At 44.4% G+C, this 27761-nt stretch overlaps 1 protein-coding gene across 3 annotated transcripts in view; it reads left to right on the top strand.

The window, feature by feature from the left end:
* ANKRD29 (ankyrin repeat domain 29) overlaps positions 1 to 27761 on the top strand; it is a 143816-nt gene that overhangs the window by 89056 nt on the left and 26999 nt on the right. For all 3 annotated transcript variants that reach the window (XR_003854784.1, XM_029591135.1, XM_029591134.1), the window contains exons 4-5: positions 10285 to 10383; positions 16800 to 16898. Coding sequence is in view for 2 of the 3 variants with exons in the window: in XM_029591135.1 (XP_029446995.1) it covers positions 10285 to 10383; positions 16800 to 16898 (198 nt within the window). In the remaining variant the exon portion in view is untranslated. The remainder of the gene's footprint in view (positions 1 to 10284; positions 10384 to 16799; positions 16899 to 27761) is intronic.

Genomic DNA, 27761 nt, shown 5'->3' with positions numbered 1-27761 from the left:
AGATGTAGTTTAAAAAAATGAGGAAATTCTCCTAAAGGGACATCACTTCATCTAGGAACTATATCAAAGTCATCTTTGGTGTGACAGGTGGAATGAAAGTAAGCCCTTGATGTTGGGGTATAGTTGACGCTGCCTTGTAGGCAAACCTATGAGGCCCACACTGTCAGCTGGTGAATGCGCCCTGAAGCAGGACAGGCTAGAGCTTCACCTATACCAGCCCCCTCCTCCACAGGTTGAGCCCTTGGATACTGGTGGCTGGCAGGGCTTAGGTGAGTCTCTAGGCTGGTCAGATGAGCAAGAGTCTGAGAGCATTCTGAGATCAGGGAAGGAAGCAGACTGGATAAGCCAGGGGCAGGCCAAGATCAGGGCAGGGAGCAGACAGTCATGGTCAGGTCCAAGAAAGAGGTCAGGTCCAGGTAGCAGGCAATCATGGTCCGGTATTGCGCAGGCAGACCCTTGGACTGAGGGGGAGCTGATGCAACCTGTGGGGAGGAGCCCCACAGGTCCCCACCATTGGCAGGCGAGGCTAATGAAGAGCAGAGACCCCGCTGGAGCTTCACCACTACCAGCCCACATTCCCCTTAGGTTGAGCCCTCAGGTGCCAGGGCCAGTTGGACTTACATGGGGGTCTTTGTAACAAAGGAAGTCCAGGAGAAGGAGAGGTGCTGGAGAGTAGATGCAGTTCTGGATCAGGCAACAGAGTATGAGGGCAGGTTCCAGGCAGGCGGTGTATCTCATAGTCGGGCTCCAGGCAGGGGTCGAGGCAGGCGGCGTATCTCATAGTCGGGTCCAGGCAGGGGTCAAGGCAGGCGCTGTATCTCATGATCAGTATCCGGTCCGAAGTCAAAAGCCAAGGCAGTCCAAGGAACTCAGGAACTCAGCAAGCACCACGCAGATTGCAAGGAGCGAGGAGACCTATTGCCAAGGCAAGAACTGCAGGCAGGAACTTGCCTTAAATAATGCCAGGGTAGTGACATCATCTGCAGGGACCGCTCTTTCCCGCCGCGGGCTCTTTAAATGTCAAGGAGAGGTATGCGCGTGCACCTAGGGAGCCCTACAGGGAAACAGCGTCGGGACAGCGGTTCCCGAGGAGGGAGCAGCGGAAGGACGGTGACAGTAAGCTGTGGTTTAACAGTGGTAGTGGTGGTGGCTCCCTGCCACAACTGGGTGGCCCAGGGCAGGCCCAAAGCGGCGGCGGGTGAGCGAGGCTGGTCGCGAGTTCCGTGGCTGGCAAGCATAATAGTGGTAAGCCGAAGTGAAATCCAAGGTAATTCCAAACTTCCTGCACAAGCTTTTCCAGAAGTGGGCCATGAACTGAACTCCCCGATCTGAAAAAAAGGGAAAGGGAAGCCCATGCAGACAGAAGATATGTTGGATAAAGAGTTTAGCCAATTCAGATGCCGAAGGGAGACCAGAAAGGGCCTCCCTTCGCCATCTTAAAGAATTGATCCACCACCACCCATATGGTGGTGTTGCCTTAGAGAGGCTAGTGACAAAGTCAGTGGTCAAATGGGTTCAGGTTTCCTTGTGGGCTGGCATTGACTGTAACAACCCCCAAGATTGAGCTTGCACACTTTTATTCATGGTACACATGGGGCAGGACTCTACATCTGAGGCCCTCAGTAGTATTGGATCACTAACTCCAAGGTTTTGGTGATATCTTGCTGGCCTGCCAACTGGGAGTCATGGGCCCACTACAGAACTTTTGACATAAGCGCTGGGGAACAACGGTCTTCCCAGGAAGAACTGTAAATGTAGCAGCAACCACAATTTTTACAAGGTTGATGATATGTCGCAGGGACTCCAGAGAGCCTTCAGTATCAAAGGAGTGTGAAAGTCGTTTTTTTCTCTGCAGGATGATATCACAGTTCGAAGTCAAACCGATTGAAAAACAACGACCAGCTGGCTTACAGGGGATTCTGTCTCTGCGCTTGCGCCAGGTGTTCTAGGTTTTTTGTGATCCGTATAGATGGATACTGGATGTCTGGTCCCTTCCAACAGGTGTTACCATACCTCTAAGGCTAGCTTGGCCACTAGTAGCTCACAATCTCCAGTGATATAGTTCTTCTCTACAGGAGAAATTTTTTTCGAAAAGTAGGAGCAGCTCACTGGGGTCCCATTATGGTTGTGTTGTAGAAGGACAGCACTTACCCCGAGAGTGGATACATTTACCTCCAGAATGAATGGCTTGGAAGGGTCTGGGTGGTGTAGACATAGATCATGGATGAATTCCTCTTTGAGCTGTTTGAAGGCTTGAATAGCATCAATGATCCAGTTCTTGGTGTCCGAGCCCTTCTTAGTAAGGACTGAGTGCAAGACCACCAAGGTGGAATAATCACGAATAAATTGCCTATAGTAATTCACAAACCCCAGAAAGCACTCCAGCGCCTTGAGGCCCACAGGCTGGGGCCATTCCAGAATGGCCTTCAACTTTTTTGGGTCCATGTGTAGGCCTTGGCAATAGATGATATAACCCAAGAAGGGCAGTTCTTCCTGTTTGAAAGTATACTTATCTAGCTTTGAGTAGAGGTGGTGCTCATAGAGCTGATGTCCTTGATGCTCTGACAAGGACTTAGATGTCGAGCTGATGTCCTTGATGCTCTGACAAGGACTTAGAGAAGGCTAAAATGTTGTCCAGATAGACAAATACGTGAGAATAGAAGAGGCCGTGAAAGATCTCATTGATAATAAATTGAAAGACTGCGAGGGGCATTTCACAAGCTGAAGGGCATCACTAGGTATTCATAGTATCTGTCACGGGTACTAAAGGTGGTCTTCCTTTCATCGCCTTCTCAGATCCTGATGAGGTTATAGGCCTCCCGAAGGTCCTGCTTGGTAAATATCTGCATGCCCTGATGTTGGAGTCATTTTTTGTTACTTTTGCTGAGGATGAATATAGAGGATAGGTCAAATGGATTCAGAGTTTTCATCCAGACACAAACTAGTTTGAAGGCCACAGGCCAACCTCTGAGTGAACTCCTATTTACTGTTTTGCACTGCGAATGTTTACGAACAGGCATGAGTGTGTTTATTTAGTTATTCCATTAAGTGTATGATGAGAAAGCAAGCAATTAACTTATACTAAAGCCTGAGAGAGAGAGAATCAAGGCCGCACAGCTGTGTCTGAAATCTGATAAGAACTCAGAGGGAGGGAACATCGCTTTTTCCACAAGTGTTTGTAGTGAATAAGGAGAGAGAGCAAGAAAGAGGGAGAAAGAGAGCCCTGGACATGATGGTATGGCTGATCCTTTGGAAATGTAAGCTTTTTATATCTATGTGGCAATTGTTATTATCTACCATTACTTCTTCTATATGATCAGATTTTATTTGTTCTATCCTCCTGTTGCTCAAATAAACTTTCTTTCTTATCTGGAACCATGATGTACTGAATCAAAGTTTGTATGTGGCTCTTTGTGTTGGGATAAGCTCCTGGGTTCAAGCCCCCAGGTATAATCCCCGTAATAGTGTGTATTTATATGAGATTAATCCCCCACGTCAGAGCCCCTGGGCAGGATACCACTGTGCATGGTCTGAACCCATAACACCTGAAGGCTGTCAAAGAGCTCAGAAATCAAGAGAAGAGGATAGCGGTTCTTCTTGGTAATGGAGTTGAGACCACAATAGTCAATGCAGGGATGTAGCGACCCTTCCTTTTTCGCCACCAGATAATGAAGAGGGGCGGAGATAATGAAGAGGGGTGGATGAAGCCTCTGCCAGGATTTCTTTAATATATTTGGTCTTAGCCACCGTCTCTGGGGCAGAGAGTGGGTATACCCTGCCCCTGGGCGATACCTTTCCAGGGACCAAGTTTATGGCACAGTTGTAGGAACTATGAAATGACAGGACCTCCGCCTGTTGTTTGCTAAACACATCTGCAAACTTGGTGTATGGTGATGACAGGCCTGGAAGCTCTGAGGTAACTGTCCGAGCCAGGGTTACAACAGGTGAACCTTCAGCAAGGCATTGCTTATGGCAGTGAGGGCTCCATTTGGCAATCTTTAACATAAGCCCAATTGATATGGGCTGATGTAGCATGAACCCCGGTAGGCCCAAGATGACTGCATTGACCGCTTTGGGCAGCACATTAAGGCTGATCTGCCATCCATGCAGAATACCTGTTTTCATGGTGAGTGGGATTTTATTTTATTTTTTTTTATTTTAAAACATTTATTACCCACCTTTCCTAAGCTTAGGGCAGGATACAATTAAACAAACATAATGAATTACAGTTAAAATAACATACCAGCAAATTAAAATACATTAGAAAATACAATGCAGGTAGTATCAATTCTCTGAAGGAATATGTGCATCGGAAAATACAAAACTGAGAGAGAGGCCAGAAAAACTATGCATTACTAACCTGGTTCAGGAATGGTTTACTAAATAGATGTGTTTTTAGTGCTTTTTTAAAGGAAGACCTTTCATGGAGGTTTCTCAATTCTTTTGGTAAGGAATTCCAGAGGAGAGGGCCTGGAGAGAAAAACATATGCTCTCTAGTCTTTTGGGAAAGGAACATCAAGGAGGATCTTAATGATTTGGCAGGGGATGGATTTTTAGTACAGATGAAATCCAGGGAGAGTGAATGTTATGAATGGAGGAGTGTGTGATCATGGCTAATTTGTATTGGATATGATATAGTATAGGGAGCCAATGAAGAGATTCAAGTACAGGGGTGATATGGTCACGAATTGGAGTTCCTGTAAGAAGCCTGACTATTGAGTTTTGCATTATTTGTAGTGAGTAGATAGTATAAGCTGGAAAGCCAATGAGGAGGACATTACAATAATCGATGCTAGAAAATAGGAGAGATTGTAGATCAGAATGAAAATCAGTAGAATTGAGGAGTAGTTTGAGATAGTGGAGGAGTCTTAGTTTATAAAAGGAAGACTGAGTGACCATTCTGACATGCTCACACATTGAGAGAGCAGGGTCAAAGATAACTCCGAGGTTATGAACCTTTTGGGAGAGCATAATAGTCTAATTGTTAAATTGGAAATTAGTTGGTGTATTTGGGATTGGAAAACGTGATAGGATGGTGGCCCTAGTGACAGGCCCAGGCAATGGTTCTCCATACACAGATGAAATTGAGAGTGAAGTATCCAAGGAAACTATCGGGATCTGTAGTGATTGAGCAAAGCCTGGTCTGGTATCAAGGAATGCAAGAGTGCCAATGAGGATATCCCCAAGAGAGAAACATACTAGTACTAGAATTTGTGGAGAGGTGCAAGGATGCCCTAGGATTGCCTCTCTTACCAGACATAGGTCCTGGAGTTTCCTGGCTTAATCATGCAGCGACTGGTGAAGTGCCCAGCTGTGGCATAATATAGACATAGTTTGAGATTACAGCACCTCTGCTTCTCCTCCATTGACAGCTTGAGGCAGTTGATCTGCATAGCCACTGTTGGTGCCGGTCTGGCTCTGGAGGTGAGAAGGAAGTCACTGGTCACTGGAAATTCAGGGTGAAGCAGATGGGACAACGAGCCAAGCCCCTCTCTCAAGCCCTTTTTTGGAACCACAGGTCCAGATATATGGCTAGTCTAATTAAGCCCTCCAACGTATCAGGCAGATCCCTAGCAACCAGCTCATCCGTAATGCACTCTGAGAGCCCTTGTCTGAAGATTGCAATCAGACTATCACTGTCCTACTGAAGTTTGGAGGCCAGAGTGCGGAAGTGTACTGCATACTTCCCAAAAACCAGGAGTCTTGTCTGATCTGCAGGAGTTTGGAGGCCTTGGAATCTGTGTGTGTTGCGTTCGGGCCTGCTCTTCGCCATTGCTCCACCCTCTCTACCTCTGAGGTGACTCCCTCCGGGCCTGATGGATGGCTTACTGCCGCGGCATCTCCATGCCGCTTCTCCCCGGTGTTCCCGGACCGGCTCGACGCTACGGATACACCATGTTCCTGATGTTGTAGGGCACGCGCGCTCCGAAGTATGTACCAGCAAGGGCGCGAACCTCAGGGGCGCCCCCCTGTATTGACGTCATCCGCTTCCAACATAAAAGGTCTTCATTTGCACTTATGATTTGAGTTAGCAAGGAGATTGATATGGATTGATTACGGGGATTCATCTGGACCCGCTTCTCTCTACGCTACTCTGCCTCCTCGGACTTACCAGGGGTACCCGCTCCTCGGGGGACTCGCTCTCTTTTCTCTATTTCAGATTGCAGATAGGAACTGGTACTCGCTCCTCGAGGTCCCATGTTCCTGAAGACTCTGAAGATTCTCTACTGCCTAGAAGCTATTACAGATACAGACAATCGTGAGTTGCCACCACTCTCTCAGAGCTTTCCCTGGAACCAGGTACTTGCTCTTCGAGGACCTAACTCTTTCCAGCTACTGAGCCTCCTTAAGATTCTATGTGAGATTATCTTCTACTACTGGCTATGCATACAGCATACCCTGTCTATTCACTATCTATAGTCTCTCTACAGCTCAGCAACCCTGGGATTGCAGTTCCAGTATCTGAGGGACTTCAGCCCTGCCTGGCATACCAGCTCACTACTGCCACCTCTGGTGGTTCTACTAACCTGTCTAATAAAAGAACTATCTGTGTCTGTCTCCATACTCAAGCCTAACCGGTGGTCCCTCTCAGGATATCCTCTTGGGGGTGCTATCATCTGCCATCGGCCCAAGGATTCACCTATTTACTACAGTGTGCTCACTCCTCCCACTTCAGGAGCTGAGCATAACAGAGTGCTATCTCTCATCTGTGTCTCCGCCCATCAGACATCAGAACCATAACAGATTGCAACTCAGCACGGAGATTATAACAGAGTGTCAACTCCACCCTCCTGGGAGCTCACTCATAACAGATTACTAACTCCTCCCCTCTGGAGGAGCAAACCTCTAACAGATCGCTAACTCCTCCCTCCTGGGGAGCTCACATAACAGATTACTAACTCCTCCCCTCTGGAGGAGCAGATCATAACAGTCAAAGATCTGGCAGAATTACTGCAAGAAGCGATTCAAATCGCCTAGGAGCAGATCATCTCTTTCCCAAAAAGATGAGGCCCAGGCCAGGATGGAGCCACCCAACAAGGACAGGATATAAATCACTTTGAGCCAATCTGATAGGAATAAGGGTGCCTTCAATTTGAATTGCAACCAGCATTGATTCAGGAAGCCTCTACATTTCACTGGATCTCCATCATACCTTGGGGGCGGAGGCAAGTGAGGCCTGGGGGTAGTAGGCCATATCACGGGTGCTGGAATGGAAGTCAGAGCGCATCAGAAAGCCATGCTCTGGAAATACCCGGCCATAGTATTCATCTGGTCCTGCTGCTGCTGAAGTTGGTGATAGCCCGGCGATAGCAAGGCCTGAAGCAAGTTCATGAAGCTCATGGCCTGGATTGGCCACTGTTGGAAACAGGATGCTGGGCTTGATGGACCCTTGGTCTGACCCAGCATGGCAATTTCTTATGTTCTTATGGCCTCAGCAAACTGTGATGGGAGACATGGAAATGAGCTCTTGGCGTTGAGGCATAGTTGTCACTGCCTCATAGGCGAATTTATGAGGCCCACACCACCAGCTGGCGAACATGCCCTGAAGTGGGACAGTCTGGAGCTTCACCCATAGTAGCTGCCTCCCCTGCGGGTGAGCCCTTGGGAATTGGCAGCTGGCAGGGCTTAGGTGGGTCCCTAGGTTGGTCAGATGAGCAAGTGTTCAAAGGCAAGCCAGGATAAGGGGAGGCAGCAGACTGGAGAAGCCATGGGTAGGCCAAGGTCGAGGCAGATAACAGATAGTCATAGTCAGATCCAAGCAAGATTGCCTGCTGCCTGGACAAGACCCCTTGCCTGGACCTGACCAGTCTTGCTAGCTGCCTGCCCCGATCTTGGCCTGTCTCTGACTCCGTTAGTCAGCTGCCTGCCATGACTCGGTTGTGTTTCTGGACTTTGGTTATCTTCACCATCCTAAGGACCCACCTAAGTACTCCTGACTGCCAGAACTCAAGGGCTCAATCTGCAGGGGACAAGGCTGCTAAAGGTGACGCTACAGGCTGTCCCGCTATAGGGCACATTTGCCAGCTGCTGGCGTAGGCAATCATGGTCAGGTCCTCCAAGCAAGAGGTCAAGGCAGCAGACAATCATGGTCAGGTCCAAGCAAGAGGTCAGAATGCAGAAATCAGGCCAAGGATGACCCTGGATGAGATGGACAGGTCAAGGCAAGGCTGGACAAGGAGAGCTGAACAAGGCAAGGATGGATGAGGCAAGGTTGGACAAGGCAACGCTGGATGAGGCAAGACAGGAATCACGAATGAAGAACACAGACAGCAATCAGGAACAGTCAGGAACCAAGATGCAGGAGACCCGTTGCTGAGGCAAGGTAGTGCAGGGATGATGGGGTTTAAATAGGAGGCTTGCTGATGTCATCAGGATGTGCTGTGAGAGAGTCTTCCCACCACTGGGTCTACTTAATATGCACACCTGCGAGTGAGCCTATGGAGAAGGCATGTAGGGGAGAGCAGCGGTAGTATCCCTGCCGCAAAGAGGAGAGCCCCCAGGATCAGAGCAAGGCATCGAAATCCGGGTTGAGTGAGGCGGCTTACGGGATCATCCTGCGAGCCGCCAAGCATAACATTTGGTTTGAATTAAGAGCTCTTTGATGCATCAAACATTCTGACTGCTTTCTCTGTCCACTCCAACTTCACTCCTCTCCTTCAGTTCCTTTCAGGATAGGGGATAGGAGATGGGAGAAGGCGAGACAGAAGGAGAGGGACTGGATTAGGGTTCATTGGCATTTCTTTCATCTGTGCTGTTCCCTGCAGGCTGTTTATGAAGGGAGGAGTTGGATCAGGAGCAGAGAAATAGCTGAAACTAAAGGCAGGCACCCTGTAGCTTTCTTCAATAGATTGAATTAAAAGGTGGGAAATCTTAGGAAAGTTGATTGTGCAGCAGGTTGTTAATTAAGCGGCAACAGGTTAATTATGCAGTTTCTCCCATGGTCACACAAACACTGGAGCCTAAGGGAACTATGTGTAAGAAACATGGCCTGTATAATATCCACAGTCACACCCTCTCCTTTTATTAGTAGTCAATGTTCAGGACTGCACTAAACCCCGGCTGACTGTTATGTTAAATAACCTATGTCTTATCTATGTGCCAGAAATGTGTCTAATCCCTCTTAGAATCCATTTGTTGCTTGGCATAAGAAATAAGGAGAAACATCGCCGACAGTATCTGTAGAACATCAACTATTTCAACCTTGTGAAAATGTCTGCTTCTTAAGAGCATCTGTGGCCAAGCCAAGTGGTGGATGATTTAGGATAAAAGCATATTAATGGTCCTGAGAGAGCGCTGGTTTGCCAAGAGTTCTCTTCAAAAAGGTCTGTCTCCAAAGCATAGATGACATAATTCAAAATGATGGTTCTCTCTTGCGTCTTAATGGGTACATGTATGTGGCTCTGACCGCTTGGTGGACATAACCAGAGCATTACTGGCTATAAAACATCTTATACAGGTCACTGTAGGAACAAAATAGAATGACTGAACTTAGGCATAGCTAATGATGGTATTTTCAAATAGTATATTAAACAAATATTTTTATAATGAGCTTTTTTACAGTTATAATTAGCAATTCTGAAATCTATAAACTAGAAAAGGTATTTTTGCAAGTATAGAAGTAAAGTATATTCTTTGAATTCCTGGAAATGCTCTACTGAAAGGAAAAAAAACTTCATTAATTGCTGGAAAGGCAACGAGCAGATTTCCTGTCAACTTATAGGATATTATTTTACATGAAATGCCACACCAAAAGCAATGATATTAACAAAGCCTAAAGCTAGAAAGCAAGCGCAGGCCAAGAGTTCTGCTTTCCTAATATTTAGTTTGTATCAACTTGACTGCAAATCTATATTATGTAACTGTACTCCCTTCTTGGTTAAGGAAAGTTCCTCAAGATAGTCCATTGCAGCTCTACTAAGTAAAAGATAAGAAAGTGAAAGGTGTTCGCAAAATTCATGGTTCCACATTAAGGGCTCAAATGAGAGTTTGCCTGTGGCTGTGTGTAAACCTGTCACACTCTGATTTGAACAAAACCCATTACATCAATGTAACCCTCACAGTGCCATATCTAGGATTTCAGTCTTTTCATTTTTCAGTAGGAAGTGCATTGTGTCTTAGGAATATCAAACATGGCGATTTTATGTCTCCCAGTTGCAACTTGTTCTGTCATCCTTCTCTCCCCAGGAAACCCAGCAGTCCTGAGGCAGCTGACACGCACTCTTGAGCAGTGATACTGTCTTATACTGTAGTGCACGCTCTAACTGCTTGTCTTTTTTTTTCCAGACAGGCGCCACGGCTCTCTTTTTTGCTGCACAGCAAGGCCACAATGATGTTGTGAGATATCTTTTTGAATTTGGAGCCTCTACTGAATTCATAACCAAAGTAAGAAAAAAAAAGTTCTAATTTTGCAAACGCGAGCTTCCACAGAGGCTCTTATTACTTCCTCTTGATCCTGGGAGAGAATGCTGCAGCACTTCCCTGCTGCATGCTCTCAGAGCCCTAGGCAGGTTGAAAGTCCATTCCATCACTGAAAAGGTTCTGCTTTGCCCCCACTGGGGTTATTAGGCAAAAGGATATTTGCAATCGAGTGCTGTGAACCCACTGTTAGAAAGTAAGGTAATGAGGTTGGCTGAGCCATCATGCTGCCTGCCAACTGATGCTGCACATTATTGGATGGTTGAGAAAAATCAAGAGTAGAATTTGTCAAAAGAATCATGTGACCATGCCATCCAGTAGCAAGGCAGCTTCAACTGTGCCCAAAATCTTTGATCTGGGCACACTCTCCCCACTGAACGGTCTCCATTTAAGCATGCACTAAAATAGTTTAAGGGTTAACGAGCCTCAGAGCATGTGGAGGGCATTTTTTTCAAATGGATCTAACTGGGTAAGGGGATAGCCTGTTAGATCCATCCCGTCAAAAATTACCCCATGCAGAAAAGATATTCCCAGGGTGTATTTCAGTCAGGGGAGTAAACTATGTGAATATAATTGAATTTTCAAATGTTTGCAGATAGGTTCTCATGTCCAGCCACAAAAATATCAGGGGCAAGTTATGCCTTTGTGGGCTTCACCTGCTTGTTACAGTCATGTACAGTGATACTGGAGTCATCAAGACAGATCGGCAAACATGTCATATACAAAGGAATGAACACATCTGGAAACAAAAGAATCACAGCTCTAGTAGGGATATGGCAAGGTGTATTACTATACTGTCACCTTTACCCTTCTAGATGAGGATCCTTGAAATGGTTTAGCAGCACTGCAGTAAATGACCAACTATATAATATCAAAATTTTGGTGTCAGGTGTTGATGCCCATTGCCTGATTGACCATGAGCATGGAGCCAGTGGCAGAGCCATCAGACCAGACATCCTACAGCTGCACTTCCTGGCCATCCATAACGATAGCAGTAACATGCCTCAGATGGAGTCCATTAACCATTATTAGCAAGGTAGACTTGGGAAAGCCACTGCTTATCTGTGGGAATCTGCAACAAGGAATGGATCTACTCTTTGGGTTCTGACAAGTACTTCCTAATGACATGGACTGCCCACTGTCAGAGACAGGATGTGAAGTAGCTTATTGGTTAGAGCAGTGGACTGGAAACCAGGGTTCAAATCCCACTCCAGCTCCTTAAGACTTTGGGCAAGTCACTTTGCTCTCCCTTGTCTCAGGTACAAACTTGGGGCCTGGTGTACCAAGGCTTTTCTCCTATTCCATATCTATGGGAAAGCTACTCAATAAATGAGGCCCTTAAATTGTAAACCTTTTGGTGACAGGGAAATATTACAGTGTATCTGAACGATATTTGCTTTGCAATGCCTGAAAGGCAGAATATGCTGTAAATAATAATCTTTGGTCTGACCCAGTATGGCACATCGTATGTTCTCATGTAACTTGGCCTATCTGAAAGGAATAATTAGGAGCCTGCATATTGTAATAAAACTGAGAATGTGTTAATAAGTCAGGGTTGGGCACCAGTTCAAAAACACAAATATTGCGTGTTTATGTGATTTTCCGAGCCACATCTTTTAAAGAGAATTGAATCCTATATTTCTATGAAGTTTTAATATTCTTGGTAAATTACTTTGTGCATGTGTATATTGCAGTATGCACACCCTGTTTTGTGTTATTCATTACACTCTTTAGCAGCACATACAAGAGTTTCCGTACAACACTTTATCTTTCACACATACTCATTTTTTCCTTCTCAAAGGCAGACTAATTTTGTTTCTGCTCTGTGGGGAAACAGTTCCCCCCCTTGCATAATATAAAGCTGTCAGCGTAACAGGCATTATGGCGCTGTGCCTGTATGAAATCTCTGTTGACATACTGTTCAATACTGGCATGGTACTGAGTGAGCCAAAAATTCCTTCCACACTACAGAAGACAGATCCCAGTATCAATCAGTAGCATGAAAGAAAGCATCAGCAAATTCCTACCTCCAGGAATTAAATCTGTAAAATCTAGTTATGTAACATGCTGACTCAGTCCGTCTCTGCCATAACTAACTACACATCTCTTTTTTGTGTTCCTTGCCTTCTGTACATCCTAATACAAGATCATTCTCACAGCAGTGATATGTGCCTGGTGGGAAGGGCTGAACTAGCATATGCTGATTGCATGGCTGGAGAGACACAGGTCTCTCCAGCCATGCAATCAGCCTCTCCCCCCGGCAATCAGCCTCTCCCCCCGGCATTTAGAAGTTGATATTCAAAGTTATTTATCCAGATTACTTTTGAGTTAGCCAGATAAATGCTGACTTTTGAAAAGTGCTGGTACCGCTCCAGCTGAAATTGATGCGGATAAGCTATTATCCAAGTTAAATTTAATCAGATGAGTTGGGGGTGTTCTCCAGTGGGGATGAGTTAGCTAGATTACTTATCCGGCTAACTCTGATATTTGGAATTAGCCAAACAAGTTATTCAGCTAACTCTAGCTGGCACCAGATAAATGCCAACCAAAAAACCATGCCCCGACCCCCAACCCTGAGTGCTCAATTACTTCAGGTCAGCGAGCCCATGCCCCCCTCCCCCACCCTGTTTTAAAATGGTAGGGACTGAAAGGCCTTTAAAGGGAGGTCAATTAGTGTTGAAATCAAGAGTTGCCCCTCTCACTCTTGATTTCAAAATTAATAAATAGCCTTGGGGCCTGGGCTGCCTCCTCAGGTCTTTTGGCTTCCACCATTTCAAAAGTTTCAGAGGGCTTAGGGGTGGGGACCACAAGCCTGCCAGCCTGAAGCGATAGAGCCCATGGATGAGGGGGAGGCCTGGACTTGCTGGTACACCTTTTCTTTTTTTTTTTTTTTATTTGGTCTGCGCTTATCCGGCTATGTTCTTTGAAAATAGTTACATAATTTTAAAGTTATCCAGCTACCTTTAGCCAAATAATCTTATACTTAACTGGCTATATTCAAGCATATCTCTTAATCAAAGAACAAATACACTGTTCAATCACTGTGATATTTTAAATTTTTTATTTACGTTGTTATCCATTATTTCTTGTTGGACGTAATAAATATGCATAAATATATTCTTAAGCCCACACAATTATTGGAATATCTTTTGTGTCGCTTGTAATCATATATCAAAAAACCTTTTATCCAAAAAATAATTTTTTGGAGTTGGCTCAAGCATAGCCAGTTAAGTTTAAAGTTATCTGGCTAACTTTAATCATTGATATTCAGTAGGACATGTATCCCACTGAATGTCCCGAATAAGTTATCTGGCCAACTTTAGCCAGATGAGCAGGGATTTCTGAACATTGACCTCTTAATGATTTGACCAGTGGCAGAATAATTGGAGCCAGAGGAGGAAGCGTAGTTCTGGAGGTTAGAATAGCCCGTGGAAACCAGGAGACCTGCAATCACTTCTCAAGCCTCTTTTTGGCTAAGATCCAAGTGTAGGATCTTGATTATGAGCTGACGATGGCCTCTTCTTGACCTTTTTACTGAGATTAAAAACCTGTACCGCATGCCCTGTCATCCCACTCCAATGGGACACGCTCACATTATGATCATAGCCACAGCAGGAAGATTAAATCTGTTTAAGAAGAAACAAACGGAGGATATCGTTTACATTCGTATGACCCAGTTTTCCGTAATTTTTTGTCAGGTCAGACATACAGAATGGAAGAAACAGTCACATTTTAAAAATAATGCTCAAGGACATATACTTATTTCAGAAATACTGTCGACTGCCGATAAACTCGATAGCCAACATGGCACAAAAAGCTTTTAAATTTGCAATTAGGATAAAGACATCAGTCTGCAGAAGGTGCACTAAAGACAGTGCATAATATAAACAAAGTGCTGGGAGCACTGATAATGTAAAATTCCTAACCTTTGTAACCACTTTCTTGTTGGGGGTCACCTTCAGTGGCTGCCGTGGATAGTAAGTGGCCTGTCTGTAGCCCCCGGAACTGGCAAACAACCAAAACAATCCACTACTAGAACTCAACCAATGGAAGACCAAGGGAGACTCACAAAAAGAAGCAAGGTCCACACTACAGTTGTAGTTCCAAAGCAATAAAGAAAATGTATTGAAAATCCAAGAAGAAGGAGCCAGGGAAAGTGGACTGAGTGGAGCCAGGGAAAGGGACTGAGTGGAGCCAGGGAAAGAGTCACTTTCTGGCTCCACTCGGTATAATTCTCAATACTGAATCCACTTCAAATATTGTTTCATCAGTTAACCCAAAGGCTCTCAAATGCAGTTTTTCTAGATTCCTCTTCACTCTGGCCTTCCCCAGCTGAGATAGCCTCTCTTTCTTTCTCAAGAGATCTAGTCCTTCTGGATGCCCTCCCCCCCCCCCCCCCCCCCCCCATGATCCTGGCAGAGCCCACTTTTGGCTCTTCTAGCATTTCTCAAAATGTGCCAAGCGCCAATTTCTCTCCTCACTAGGGAAATCTTGGCCTGGAACCCTGCACACCTCCCTATATCTTCTCTGCTTCTTCTTGTATTGAAATACTATTTATATGCCACTTTAACCCATCCCCTAAAAAGGGGAAGCATCTTTCTCCAAAGCAGTGCCTGCCCACAGCTCCTTGCACTCTTCATGAACTTCCCTTTGCAGGAATGACTGCTCCTTTGGAAACTTCTTCTTAGTGACCTAAGAGAGTTACACTTGTAATCAAGCTTTGTTATTTTGATCCTAATTTAACAGGCTACAAGAAAAAACCCCGGGACATACGCCCCGGGCCGGCGTATGTCCCGGGACTTCAAAAAAGGGGCGGGGAGGGAGTGGGGCTGTCCGGAGGCGCTGTGCCCGGGGATCGTGTGCCGGGCAGGCTGCCGATGTGCGCAACCTGAGCCCACCCGGAGCCAGGTGCAACAGGTAAAACAAAGGTGGGGAGGGTCTAGGTGAGGGCTAGGGGGCTGGGAAGTTCCCACCAAGGCCACTCCGAAATCAGAGTGGCCTGGGAGGGAATGGAGGAAGGCCGCGGGTGTCGGCATGCGCAAGTTGCATATTTGTGCACCCCCTTGCATGCGCCGACCCCCGATTTTATAACATGTGCGCACCTGCACGTGCATGTTATAAAATTGGGTGTCCATGTGCACGCGCCGGGTAGCGCGCACACAACCTTTTAAAATCTACCCCTTACAGATCATTTTCATTCCAAAAGACTTCTCTTTCAAAAAAAAGATCACCAATACAAGATCTTCAGCAAAGAAAAATGTTCTAAACATGAAGAAAAACAAAAACATACTCAGTAAGCAGCACATTAAGCATTAAGGGGTAGTTTTTAAGAACTTGCATGCGGTGAGCGTATGTTATAAAATCAGGGGTCAGTGCGCGCAAGGTGGTGCACACACCGACGCCCATGGCCTTCCTCCGTTCCCAACCCCCCACCTAACTTCCCTTCCCCTTCCCCTAACCTTCCCGCTTCCTAGCCCTATCCTAAATCCCCCTCAACCTTTATTTTACCTGTTGTGCCTGCCTCCAGGCAGGAGCAGGTTGCGCACGCTGGCAGCCTGCCGACACGCATACCTCCAACACAGCGGCAAATGGCCACTGTGCCAGAGGCCTCTGGCCCCACCCTGCCCCAAGACCGCCCCGCCCTACTCCGCCCCCTCCCCACCCCTTTTTCAAAGCCCCAGGACATACGCACTTCCCGGGGCATTACGCACGTCGCCGGGCCTTTCTAAAATAGGCCCAGGGTGCGTAGGCTTTTTAAAATCTACCCCTAAACTTTTAGGGATCTCCAGAAAGGCAGAAAAAAGTGGATATATATGTAAGACACATTTCAGTTGATGAAACCTGATTTCAGTGCATTCGCATTGGGGCTATTGTACAATATTTCAAAGTTCAGAATCAAAACTGCTTCATCTTTAGACTCCAGATGTTCTCCTGAAGTTTAGAGCCCTCTCAGCCAGATTCTAAGGAAGCCAATGAGTTGCAAATTAAGAATTGTTCGTTATCAGTGCTCCCATCTAAACTTGTTTTGTGATACTTGATATTGGAGCAGATCTAGTGATTGGTGACCTAGATAAATCTGGTTCATCTGCAACTCAATTTGAAACTCCATATCCTTCTTTTGGCTTGATTTGGCTACAACTATTTGCATAATTGCAAATGTATTTGTGAAATATTCAAAGAGTTGTAGTATCTATGAATAAATAAATGCTTCAAATAGCTGACACCCATAGCCCCGCTGGCCTGGCATACAAGTAAGGATGATAAGTAATTCTGCTAGGAGACTTATTACTTGTTTCTTTCTCCATGTGGCATATATGCAGGGGTTTTTTGTGGCATTTTTTCTTTGCTGCTAATGTGTTGATACCTTATTTTGTTATGAACAGGATGGAGGTACCGCTGTGTTAGCCGCCAGTCAATATGGACATGCAAAGGTAGTTGAAACCTTACTGAAACATGGTGCCAACATTCGGGATCAACTTTCTGTAAGTTTATTCATGATAGTGATATACATTCATGTATAAGTTCCCCAGCAGCTCTAGAGCTACATAAAATTAAAAGGTGTGCACGTAGAGGTATTGGTATGGTTTTTCTGATGTGACTTACGGGTTTTACAGGTTGCATACATTGCATTGGGAACTGCAATCAATCCTGTTTACACAGGGCTGGACAAACCATTTTGGGGAATGTCTGACCCAGTGAAGTTCGGATAGTCAGAGTTAAACCACTACAGGCCAAATTGGATGAATTCGTGACTTGAAGCAAATCTTTATGTTCACTTGATTCATCTCTTTTGACTCAGTTCACATGTCAGTTTTCACTAATTCACTTTTTTTGTACTCATATCTTTATTGATTTTCATTTGGTTTCACTGATTCACATGTATAAGTGAAGTAAATAAAAATGTATTTTTTATTTCAAAAATTTCTAGATTGCCTTCTCAAGCTTTTCAGGCTATCCAAAGCAGTGTATATGAAATACATATTTCAAAATAAATATAAAATAAAAATAAAATAAGTAATACAGGCATAAGTAACTCAATAAAACAATAAACACAAAACATACTAGCCAAGCAACTAAAAATCTAAAAAAAAAACCCCCATCAAAAGTTATGTAAAATTACAGAAATCTTGAATTCTTAATAAGATATCAGAGGAAAATCTAGGTCTTATTTTTCTGGAAATTCAGATAATTCATCTCTAGCCAAACATCTGCTGGAAGTCTATTCCACAAATTGCAGCCACTCCTAAAAAAAGCCCTTGCTAGATTTTTTCACCACCTTGCAAGTTATTATCATTAGAAGGACACCCTAACACAAATCCTGATGAGGAGTATACCAAAACAACTTATTATTTTTTACATTAGAAGCACTGTTTCCTGGTAATGCTTGAAATACCAATGTCAAGATCTTAATCTATGCTCATCTACTGTTACTAGTAACAGAAGCCAATGCAAAAAATGCAGTAATGAGATAGAAGAAATGCATTTAAATCGTCTTAGCACTGTTCTTGCTGTTGCATTCTGGACCACTTGAAGTCTGTTCAGTAGTCTCTGCGCATCAGTCCAGAATTGACACCACTAAGGTATGGGCACTGTTTTAACAGATTTCAAATACAACAGGCACAATTTCTGCAGCATGCACAGCTTAAAAAAAAGCAGTGCAGACTGTCTAGGCAACATGTGCCTCTAAATTAAGGGTTGAATTAAAAATAACCACAAGAAATTTTACAGAATTAATGAAAATAACTTTGTCAGAATCTAAATTAAGTCACTCTGCAGGACATCAAATCACTGCTCCCAATACTAAAAGACCTCTCTTTTCTGACTATGTCATGATAAGTTGTTACTCGCCAATTCTGGTCGCCACATCTCAAAAAAGATATAGTTGGACTGGAGAAGGTACAGAGAAGGGCAACCAAAATGATAAAAGGGATGGAACGGTTTTCCTTTCAGGAAGGCTAAAGAGGTTAGGGCTGTTCAGCTTGGAGAAAAGAAAGCTGAGGGTTATATAACAGAGGTCTATAAATTCATGAAAAGACTTGAATAGGGAAATGTGTATTTACTCTTTCATGCAATACAAAGACTAAGGGGCACTCCATGAAGTTAACAAATAGCACAAACTGGAGAAAATTATTTTTCACTCAACCCACAATTAAGCTCTGGAATTCATTGCCAGAGGATGTGGTTAAGGTAGTTAGTGTAGCTGGGTTTAAAAAAGGTTTGGATAAGTTCCTGGAGAAGTTCATAAACTTCTATAAAATCATGATGACTTAGGAAATAGCCATTGCTATTACTGGCATTAGTAGTATGGGATCTGTTTAATGTTTGGATAATTGTCAGGTACTTGTTACCTGGATTGACCACTGTTGGAAAGTGGATGCTGAGCTTTATGGACCCTCAGTCTGAACCAGTATGCCAACTTCTTATTTTCACCTTTAAACTTTGATGGAGCTGAGTCAAAGCCAGGGTACTAACTTGACGCGTTGGGCAGATGAGTTGAACATGATCTGCATATATTAATGTACTCACAGGCTCACCAATGTACTCACAGCCCCCAACAGCTAAATAAATATACTAAACAGTAGTGGGGACAAAATTAGCACTGGGGGTCCCAATAGGTTAATTTAACCAGAGAAGAAACAGAGCCATTAATGCAAAATGATGCTGAGCAGTCTGATAAAAACAAAACTAGCCATATCAGTATCTGCCCTCTAATTTGTATTGTGTTTGAACACTTTGAATAATCGAAGTCTGAAAATATTCCTCTCGTACATCAAAACCAGTTCAAGTAAAACCGATTCTTAGGGAGGTGTGTGGGGATGGGTTTCTTATAATAGTGATTATTGCACTTCTTGTATTTTATGCCAATATATTTGTTTTATTTTTATGATATTGTAATTTTATGCCATATAATGGAACTGTTGTTATTGAAATTGTTGTACACTGCTCTAGGTCCTTGGAGAAGAGCGGTAAATAAGCGTAAGAATAGAATACATTTGAACAGGATAGAAAGTGCCTCTGAGTACAAATAGAAACTTGAACCAAATATTTGATGATCCAAATCTGAATCAGATCAGATCACTCATTCACATCCCTATTATCTGGTCACAAAGCCACATTCTGGCATGAGGGGACGTGTAGTCAGTTTTTATATGTATGTAATCACCTTGAACAGAATCTATTCTGCTCTTTTTCTTTTCTTGTCTTTTATTCTTTGGAGTCCATCATTAGTAGGGTTGGGGCTGTGGAGGGCAAGTGGATGGAAAAAGTCACAAGCAAAATGTTAAGTTTTAGGGGCCATATAGCATATGTTCCGGTCATTTAGAAATAAGCAGGGATTTGGATGCTGCAAGGAGCTTTCTAAAAGAAAGAAAGAAAGAATTTCCATTCAAATTAAGGCCCAAATTTAAGGATTAAGAAAAAGTCCCACAAGCATCAAGTTGCGCATTTTTAACGCATGCTGTATTTTGTCCTACGTGTTTGTCTAGCATTGAATGTATGCCTTGGACCAAACTTGCACTGCTTGTGAAAGGAAACGATTTTCAGATTTATTTTTTTCTGGCACAATTGTTCTTATTGTTTGATGGTGGAAGCTGCAGGATTTTGCAATCAAACCTGAAATTTGGTGCAAAATCAAAATATCTAGCACATGCAAAAGAGTTGCAATTTGCCAGTTTCTCTGGCCAGTCCTTAAATTTTTACCTAAAGGCCTAGATTTATCAAAATGCCATAAATATAGCAGAAATAGTGCCTATGATAAAAAAGGCATAATGAATGTGTGAGTGAGAGGGAGAGCACATGCACACGCACACACCTCTCTGTAGAGTCGGTCTGACACTCTCTCTATATATATATGTACCACCTCAGAGGGGCACTTTGAATTGAGGTGGTTTCAGAAGCTGGGGTGGATTTTAGCCGGGTGGGGTTACAGGATCATTCTGAGGTATTCATTATAATGGATGAAAAGTATAACTAGAGGAGTTGATTTGTACAACGCATTGCATTAAAGCCCTAACGCAAACTGATAAATGGCCCAGTTTGTGCGCAGTTATTTCATTTCTCCTTTCAGTTTGGAAACTATATTTTCCACAAATATGTCAATGGCATTAATAGCTCACATATTGCACCCCAGCCAAATTAGCTTTATCAAAGCGATAGCTTGGTTACCTCGGCAGCTCTGTCTTCTCACTACACCTGGTGCAGGCAACCAAAGGCACACATGCGGTTCTGGAAATGGGAAATGTCACTCTTTTACAGGAAAGTTCAATCTAACCATACCTGCGAAACTCTCAACAACCCTGACAAGAGATTAACCTTTGCTTTAACAGCCCAGTTCTACAAATTTGTACCCCTGAGATCCCTGTAGCCAGAGCTACAGGCTGAAAGAGATTAAAGGCAGGACTTTCTCCCTTGTGGTGCCAAACGAGTGAATTCCTCTCCCCTCCCCCTCCCCTTTCTTTTTTTATTAAGCTTTCTCTTTATTATTTTCAATATTCATATATGCCATGAATATCAATAAGTGGCATCAGCGGATCAATACAAAACAGAAAAATAAACACGGAAAATAGAAGTTTTTTGAAAGCTATTTAGCTGGCTGAATACTGATTTTTTTGCCCAGGTGGAAGGGCTGTCTGAAAATTAACCAGCCTTTACCCAGCTACAAGCGTGCGCGCGTTGTTCCACAGCATGCCCGCCCGAGGGGGTGGCGGTGCGTCAGTAAGGGGGAAGGAAAATAGTGCACATGGAAAGCCCTTTCAAATTTGCATGCACTATTATCCATGGGAAAGGGCTCTGCGGAAAAGCAGGATCAAATATCTGCAGACACTTTTCTTCCCAGCACAGTTTTCAGAGTGAACATAAGGCACATATGTTCCGGCTTGGGCGGCGCGCCGGCGTTGACTGCGCGCTGCAAGGGGGGTCAGATTTTAAAGACCTCGCTGGCTCCGCCCCGATAATGTCGAACCCGGAAGTCCCGTTGCTCCGTCGGGCAAGCCTCTCTTACCCCTCAGGCCGGCCAAGCAATTTTCAAGGTAATTCCTTCTCCTCCGCCTCGGGTTAAGTCACAGGGGGGGGTCAGATTTTAAAGACCTCGCCGGCTCCGCCCCGATGATGTCGAACCCGGAAGTCCCGTTGCTCCGTCGGGCAAGCCTCTCTTACCCCTCAGGCCGGCCAAGCAATTTTCAAGGTAATTCCTTCTCCTCCGCCTCGGGTTAAGTCCCAGGGGGGGGGTCAGATTTTAAAGACCTCGCCGGCTCTGCCCCGATGACGTCGAACCCGGAAGTCCCGTTGCTCCGTCGGGCAAGCCTCTCTTACCCCTCGGGCCGGCCAAGCAATTTTCAAGGTAATTCCTTCTCCTCCACCTCTTTACCTCACTTTTTAACCATGCCAGGATTGTTTGGCCTTCCTTCCACCTTTCTTAATTCATGGAATACATCTGGACTGCTCTTCTAAGATGGTATTTTTTGACAATGTCCATGCCAGTTGTACACCTTTTTTGTTGCACCTTTCAGGGTTTTTTAAAACTATTTTTCTCTACTTCAGTAGCAGTCCAAAGGAGATATTTATGTGGTGTTACAATATGTTTTATATTTTATGTTATTGCATTCATGTGGTGTCACACTATTTTTATGTTTTATATTTTACTGTTTTTTTATCTTTACCCATATTGTATTATGCGCTTATTTTTGTACCCCATTCTGAGCACTAATTATGAAAGGATGGGTTAAACAACAAAGTAAATAACTGTGTAACCACTACTAGGAGCAAATAAAATAAGAGTCCTGATGCTGGGGATTATCATTCTGATACCATGTCTGTGATTTCATAAATTTTCAGGTCAGATGTTGACTTGGACTGAGCTAAGAGGGAATGAGGATGTGAGGATTTCCTATAGGACAGGAAAAAGGAAAAAATTCACACTTTCCCCTCTGTGACCATCTTACTGCCTCCTCAAAGTGGAACTTCAACAATCTATTTCAGACTTTCTTAAGAATGCTTCTTCTTATATCAAATCCATAACCTTGGGATTCAGTGTTGTGGCTGTAGGCCCAATAAGGCTGGTGAATCCTTACAGGGGCAAGCCAGGACTTCAGGACAGATACAAACAGGACTAAGGATCTTCAGCCTATACCAGCCATTTCCCTCGCAGGTTGAGCCCTTGGGTTCTGGCGGCCGGCAGGACTTAGACTGAGGCTGACGTAAAAATGCAGGCGGTGCCAGACTGGAGACTTGAGAGAAGGCGAGGCTGGAATCAAGCAGGCGTGGAACTGGAGTTTGGAACCAGGTGCAAGTAAGCGTGGAACTCTGGAACAGACTGGAACACTGGAGCTGGGTGCGAGTAAGGCTGGAACAGACCAGGACAAGCAAGGACAGGACAATACAGGACAAGGAACACAAAAGCCTGAAGGCAACAGACTAGAAAGCAGGCCTGAGAAGGCCACCAGGCAGGACAATAGCAGAAAGCCTGAAAGGCCAGAGAATAAGGCAAAGGCAGAATACCTGAGAAGACCAAAGCACAGTCCAAAGCAGGACAGCACCAAGCAGAGAGCTAGCAAGACTCAATGGCAAAGCATTGAGCATAGCCAGAAACAGGGCTAAATAGGCAGAGCCCTGCTGAGTCATGGGATCACGGAAACTATGACTGAAGCGAAAGTAGGAGCAACTCCACGGGGACCTCTGGTGGTTGGGAGCCTGCATAACAGGCAGGATCACAACATTCAGAAAGGCACTCTCACATAATAGATTTAAGGTTCCAACATGTAATATTTATTTTTTTCCTCTGGGGGTACCAGCAGTAAAAACACAAAACAATAGATGAGTCACAGGATGAAATATAATGTGGACAAGCGCAAAGTGATGCACATTGTGAAAAGCAATCCAAACTGTAGTTACACAATGTTAGGTTCCGTACTGGAAGTCACTAGCCAGGAGAAGAATCTAGGCGTCAACGTAGATAATACTTTGAAATCCTCAGCTCAGTATGTGGTGGCGGTCAAAAAATCAAACGGAATGTTGGGAATTTAGATTTATTTATGTAAAAAAATACTTCTTGTTCGCTTTAGTGATTATATCTCTGTAATGGGTTGTAAGAATGGTAGTTTTTGCCTTGTAGTCTGGATCATACAAAACACACTAAGAAAATAATAATTACACCCTATGTGAAAGTCTGAAAAGCTAGATTCTCTGTGTCATATATGCATAAAACAGTTTTATGACAACGTCTGAGAAATAAACAAACCACAGGTTATACTATAAATTCTTATATTCAGTTAGATACCAGATGTTACATGCATAAAAAGCAGTAGCAGTAGCAAAAAAATATTTAAAGTGACACATCCCTCACATGTTCCCAGGTGCAAGACAGTTCCAGGAAATCAGGAACTCAGTATTGCAGACTCCGTTTTGGGTTTTCAGATGGTTAATGGCACTCTCCTTAGTGAATCTGAATCTTCAGCCGATCATGGGCGCTAAACTCAATATAAATTACCCTCCTTCCTGGACACAGTGAAGGAGTTTTCTCAATATTATGGGTACTCAAGCACCCGCTGCACCCACAAGCTGGCACCTATGGGCATACCTGACTACTTAAGTGCCCTGCTGAAAACTATCCTCAATGTAAGAACATAGGCTTTCAGTTTGGAGGTAGGTGCACTGTTCTTTGAAAACCAGTGGAACCCTATGCTGCAATAAATACTGCTTTACTGCTGGTTGGAGGAGTAGCCTAGTGGTTAGAGCAACAGGATATGAATCAGGAAGCACAAGTTTCAAATCCCACCACCACTCCTGGTGACCTTCAGCAAGTCACTTCACCCTCCCTTGCCTTGAGGACCCACTTACAGGCTGATACAGAAAGAAGCGCGCACAGGCCAGTGTCATGGGCGCGCGATTCAGTATCGGCCTGCATGCAAATGAGGGCCTGTGGTAAAAGGAGGCGCTAGGGACACTAGCGTGTCCCTAGCGCCTCCTTTTTGACAGAAGCGGCGGCTGTCAGCGGGTTTAACAGCCGACGCTCAATTTTACCGGCATTGGTTCTAGAACCCGCTGACAGCCACGGGTTCGGAAAAGAGACGCTGGCAAAATTGAGCGTCCGTCTTCCAACCCGCAGGCTGCAGGCAGATTTTTAATTTTTTTTTTAATTTTTGGGGCCTTCGACTCAATATTGCTATGATATTAGGTCGGAGGGTGTACAGAAAAGCATTTTTTTCTGCTTTTCTGTACACTTTCTCGGTGCTGGCCGAAATTAACGCCTGCCTTTGGGCGGCGTTAATTTCTGAAAGTAAAATGTGCGGCTTGGCTGCACATTTTGCTTTCTGTATCGCGCGGGAATGACTAATAGGCCCATCAACATGCATTTGCATGTTGATGGGCCTATTAGTTTCGGGGGGGGGGGGGGTGGCCGCGCGTTTTCGACGCGCTATTACCCCTTACTGTATAAGGGGTAAAAATAGCATGTCGAAAATGCGCGGACAAACGCGGGCTAACAGCGCGCTCCGCTGGAGCGCATTTTACTGTAACAGCCCGCTAGATAGCAAACTGTCTGGGGACAAGGAAATATCTACAGTACATGAAGTGCCTACAAGGTGGAATATAAATATACAGGTCTGAATTATGGTAGTTACACCTATAGGAATGGCAGGTCCCAGCGATTCTATTAAATTAGATTTGTGCAGGTACAACCTTCAGCAACAAGTTTTTCATGAACTCAAATGGAAACAATAGAGATATGAATCTGGACCGATGAGGTACTGTGCTGTTTACCAGCTTGACTGCTGCCCGTTAGAAGCGCACCTACTCCCAGTTCTTGGCACTGAAACTCAGCACACGTGCCTCCTGCCACAACTTGTAGGCTCTTGGGCTGAGGGCTGAGGGCTCCCGGTGACAGCTGTGCAGGGCGGGCGCTGCCTGCTTGTTATTGTACAGCTGAAATTCCGGACCACACCTAGGGGGCGATGCCCGCCTCAGATACCGCGCCAGCTGCTTTCCACTGCCGTCAACAACAAATGACGGCACATGCCGCCCTGCAAGGAGGAGGCCCTGATAGCAGAGCATCTTCAATGATGACTTTCACCCCTGAAGCTCAGAAGAACAGCGGCCTCTGACATATCCCCACCCCCGCACGTCAAGAGCATCGTTTTACAACGCTTGACAAACAAATCGGCTTTCACGGTTATTTGATGACCTGTCTGACTGCAGAAATGGGATTGTTCCGAATAACAACGTTACTGGGTAGATCCGTGTCACCAGGGACCGGATGATCCAGTCCTGGATTTGTTCCATTTCACTGATGGATTTGCAGCCCTGCTTTCTTGGAGAAATTTGGAATTTCAATTTCAGAGATGTAATCAGGAAACGCAGAACTGGATCAGTTAGTTTGTCCCCCATCCACCTATGACTTAAAGCTATCTGGTAACCCTGTCCCTCAACAATTTGCTGAAGTCAGCAACCACTGCTGAATTACTTCACACTTCCGAATCATCTTTGTATACATTATAGCAATTACATCCAGAAAATATATTTCTTAAAGTTGATTGTAGACATAATTCTGAAATAATCTAAAATCGGTTTGCAGGGATATTATTTAAAAACTACTGAAGCACATTCAGCACTCCTGCACACAAGTGGAGAAGGCAGTACCTGAAGGGTTGGCCGAAGTCCACAGAGGAGTAATGTCAAACACAGGCCTGTCAGAGTAGTTACGCCTGGCAATAAAGGATTATACATTCTAATCTTTATCACAATGAAATGTAAGGGATAGGGGAACAAATTTAAGAAGTAATATTATTCGTTGTATGCTTGCAAAACGAATTGAAATGAAACATGCTGCATCTTTTTGGCTAAAAATGCCATTTTTCTGAAGCTGTGAAACCTATAGAATTAATGCACTGCAGATTCCATTTTACATAGAAATTCAAGTGATGCACCCTCTTGTCATCTCTGGCAACACAGGTAAAAGGGTTAGGTAGCATGTAGAGTTCTAAATTGTAGGAGCCAACTTTTCAAAATGAATGTGAGTGCTACACTCAACACAAAGTACCTCTCCCTGGTTACAGTGAAGAAGTTTGCTCAATATTAGGTGTGCTTGAGCACTGATTGCATCCAGGGAGCTGGCACTTATTATCTAAATTGCATATAACAAGGTCTCTTGTTCAGAATCTGAGGTATCACGTCACACACTGAGGCTGATATAGCACCCATTTGGCTGCGCATTTTCGACACGCTCTTATTACCCCTTATACTGGAAAAGGTAAAAGCACATCGAAAATGCACAGCCAATCCCCCGAAAACTAATAGCACTCATCATATGCAAATGCATGTTGATGAGCCTATCAGTCAGTCACCCTGGATACTGAAAGTAAAATGCGCGGCCAAGCTGCACAGTTTACTCTCGGAAATTAACATTAAGTTAATTTCCGAGGCTGGCATTAAGTTCTAAACAACTGGGAAAAGTGTAAAGAAAAGCAGAAAAAAATGCTTTTTGGAGGAACCTAAAATTTAAAATGAAATAAATAAATAAAAATCTAACCCGCCAGTCAGCAGGTTAGAAAAACTGACGCTCAATTTTACGGGGGTCCGTTTTCCTAACCTGTGGCTGTCAGCGGGTTTAAAAAACAATGCCGGTAAAATAGAGCGTCGGTTGTCTGTCCTGCTGACAGCCGCCTCGTCCGCTAATAAGGAGGCGCTAGGAACTCGCTATTGTGCCTCCCTATTAGTGCGACACATAATTTAAATAGAAAATCGCCTGCCCAGGAGAAGTGCCTGGGTGTGCATCGGGAGAGCCGGCGCTCAACATAGAGCTGGTTTTTTTGTTTTGTTTTTTAAACAACAATTGAAGAAATAAAACCTGCTAGCTGTTGTACAAAGAAATGGTGGCTTGCTTGGCACGAAAGGGAAATTAGACATTTAGGGGAGAAAAAGATATTGCTGGGTATGGTGAAGAAATGAGACTCAAGGGATTAGTACCAGGTGGGGGATTTAATTTATCACTGCATATGGATTGGGGAAGGAATTTTTTACTGTTCTTTGTAACTGCTTAGAGACACAATTTTTCTTTGTCTCCTCCTGCATTACCTCATTGGGGGGAACTGTTGGGTAATTAGAAGAAGGTTGGGTTGCTGGGCCTCTGGGTTTTCTTTCAACTTAACCAACTCTATAACTGTCCATGAAGGAACCAGCGAGGGAAGCAGCTGTGATTGACCAGAGATAGGGGAAACCACCCCCCCCCCCCCCCCCCATTCTGCCCCAGGTCAAATGTGAATGTTGTCTTTGAATTTACTTAACAGCTTCAACCTGTTTTCAGTCTTATTTAGAGGAGATTATATTTTAAATCTGGATTTACCAAGATTGGTTCG

This window comes from Rhinatrema bivittatum, chromosome 2, assembly GCF_901001135.1.
Source record: "Rhinatrema bivittatum chromosome 2, aRhiBiv1.1, whole genome shotgun sequence".
NCBI lineage: Eukaryota > Metazoa > Chordata > Amphibia > Gymnophiona > Rhinatrematidae > Rhinatrema > Rhinatrema bivittatum.
The sequence above is the reverse complement of the archived record's forward strand: the minus strand, read 5'-3'. Positions and strand labels throughout refer to the sequence as shown.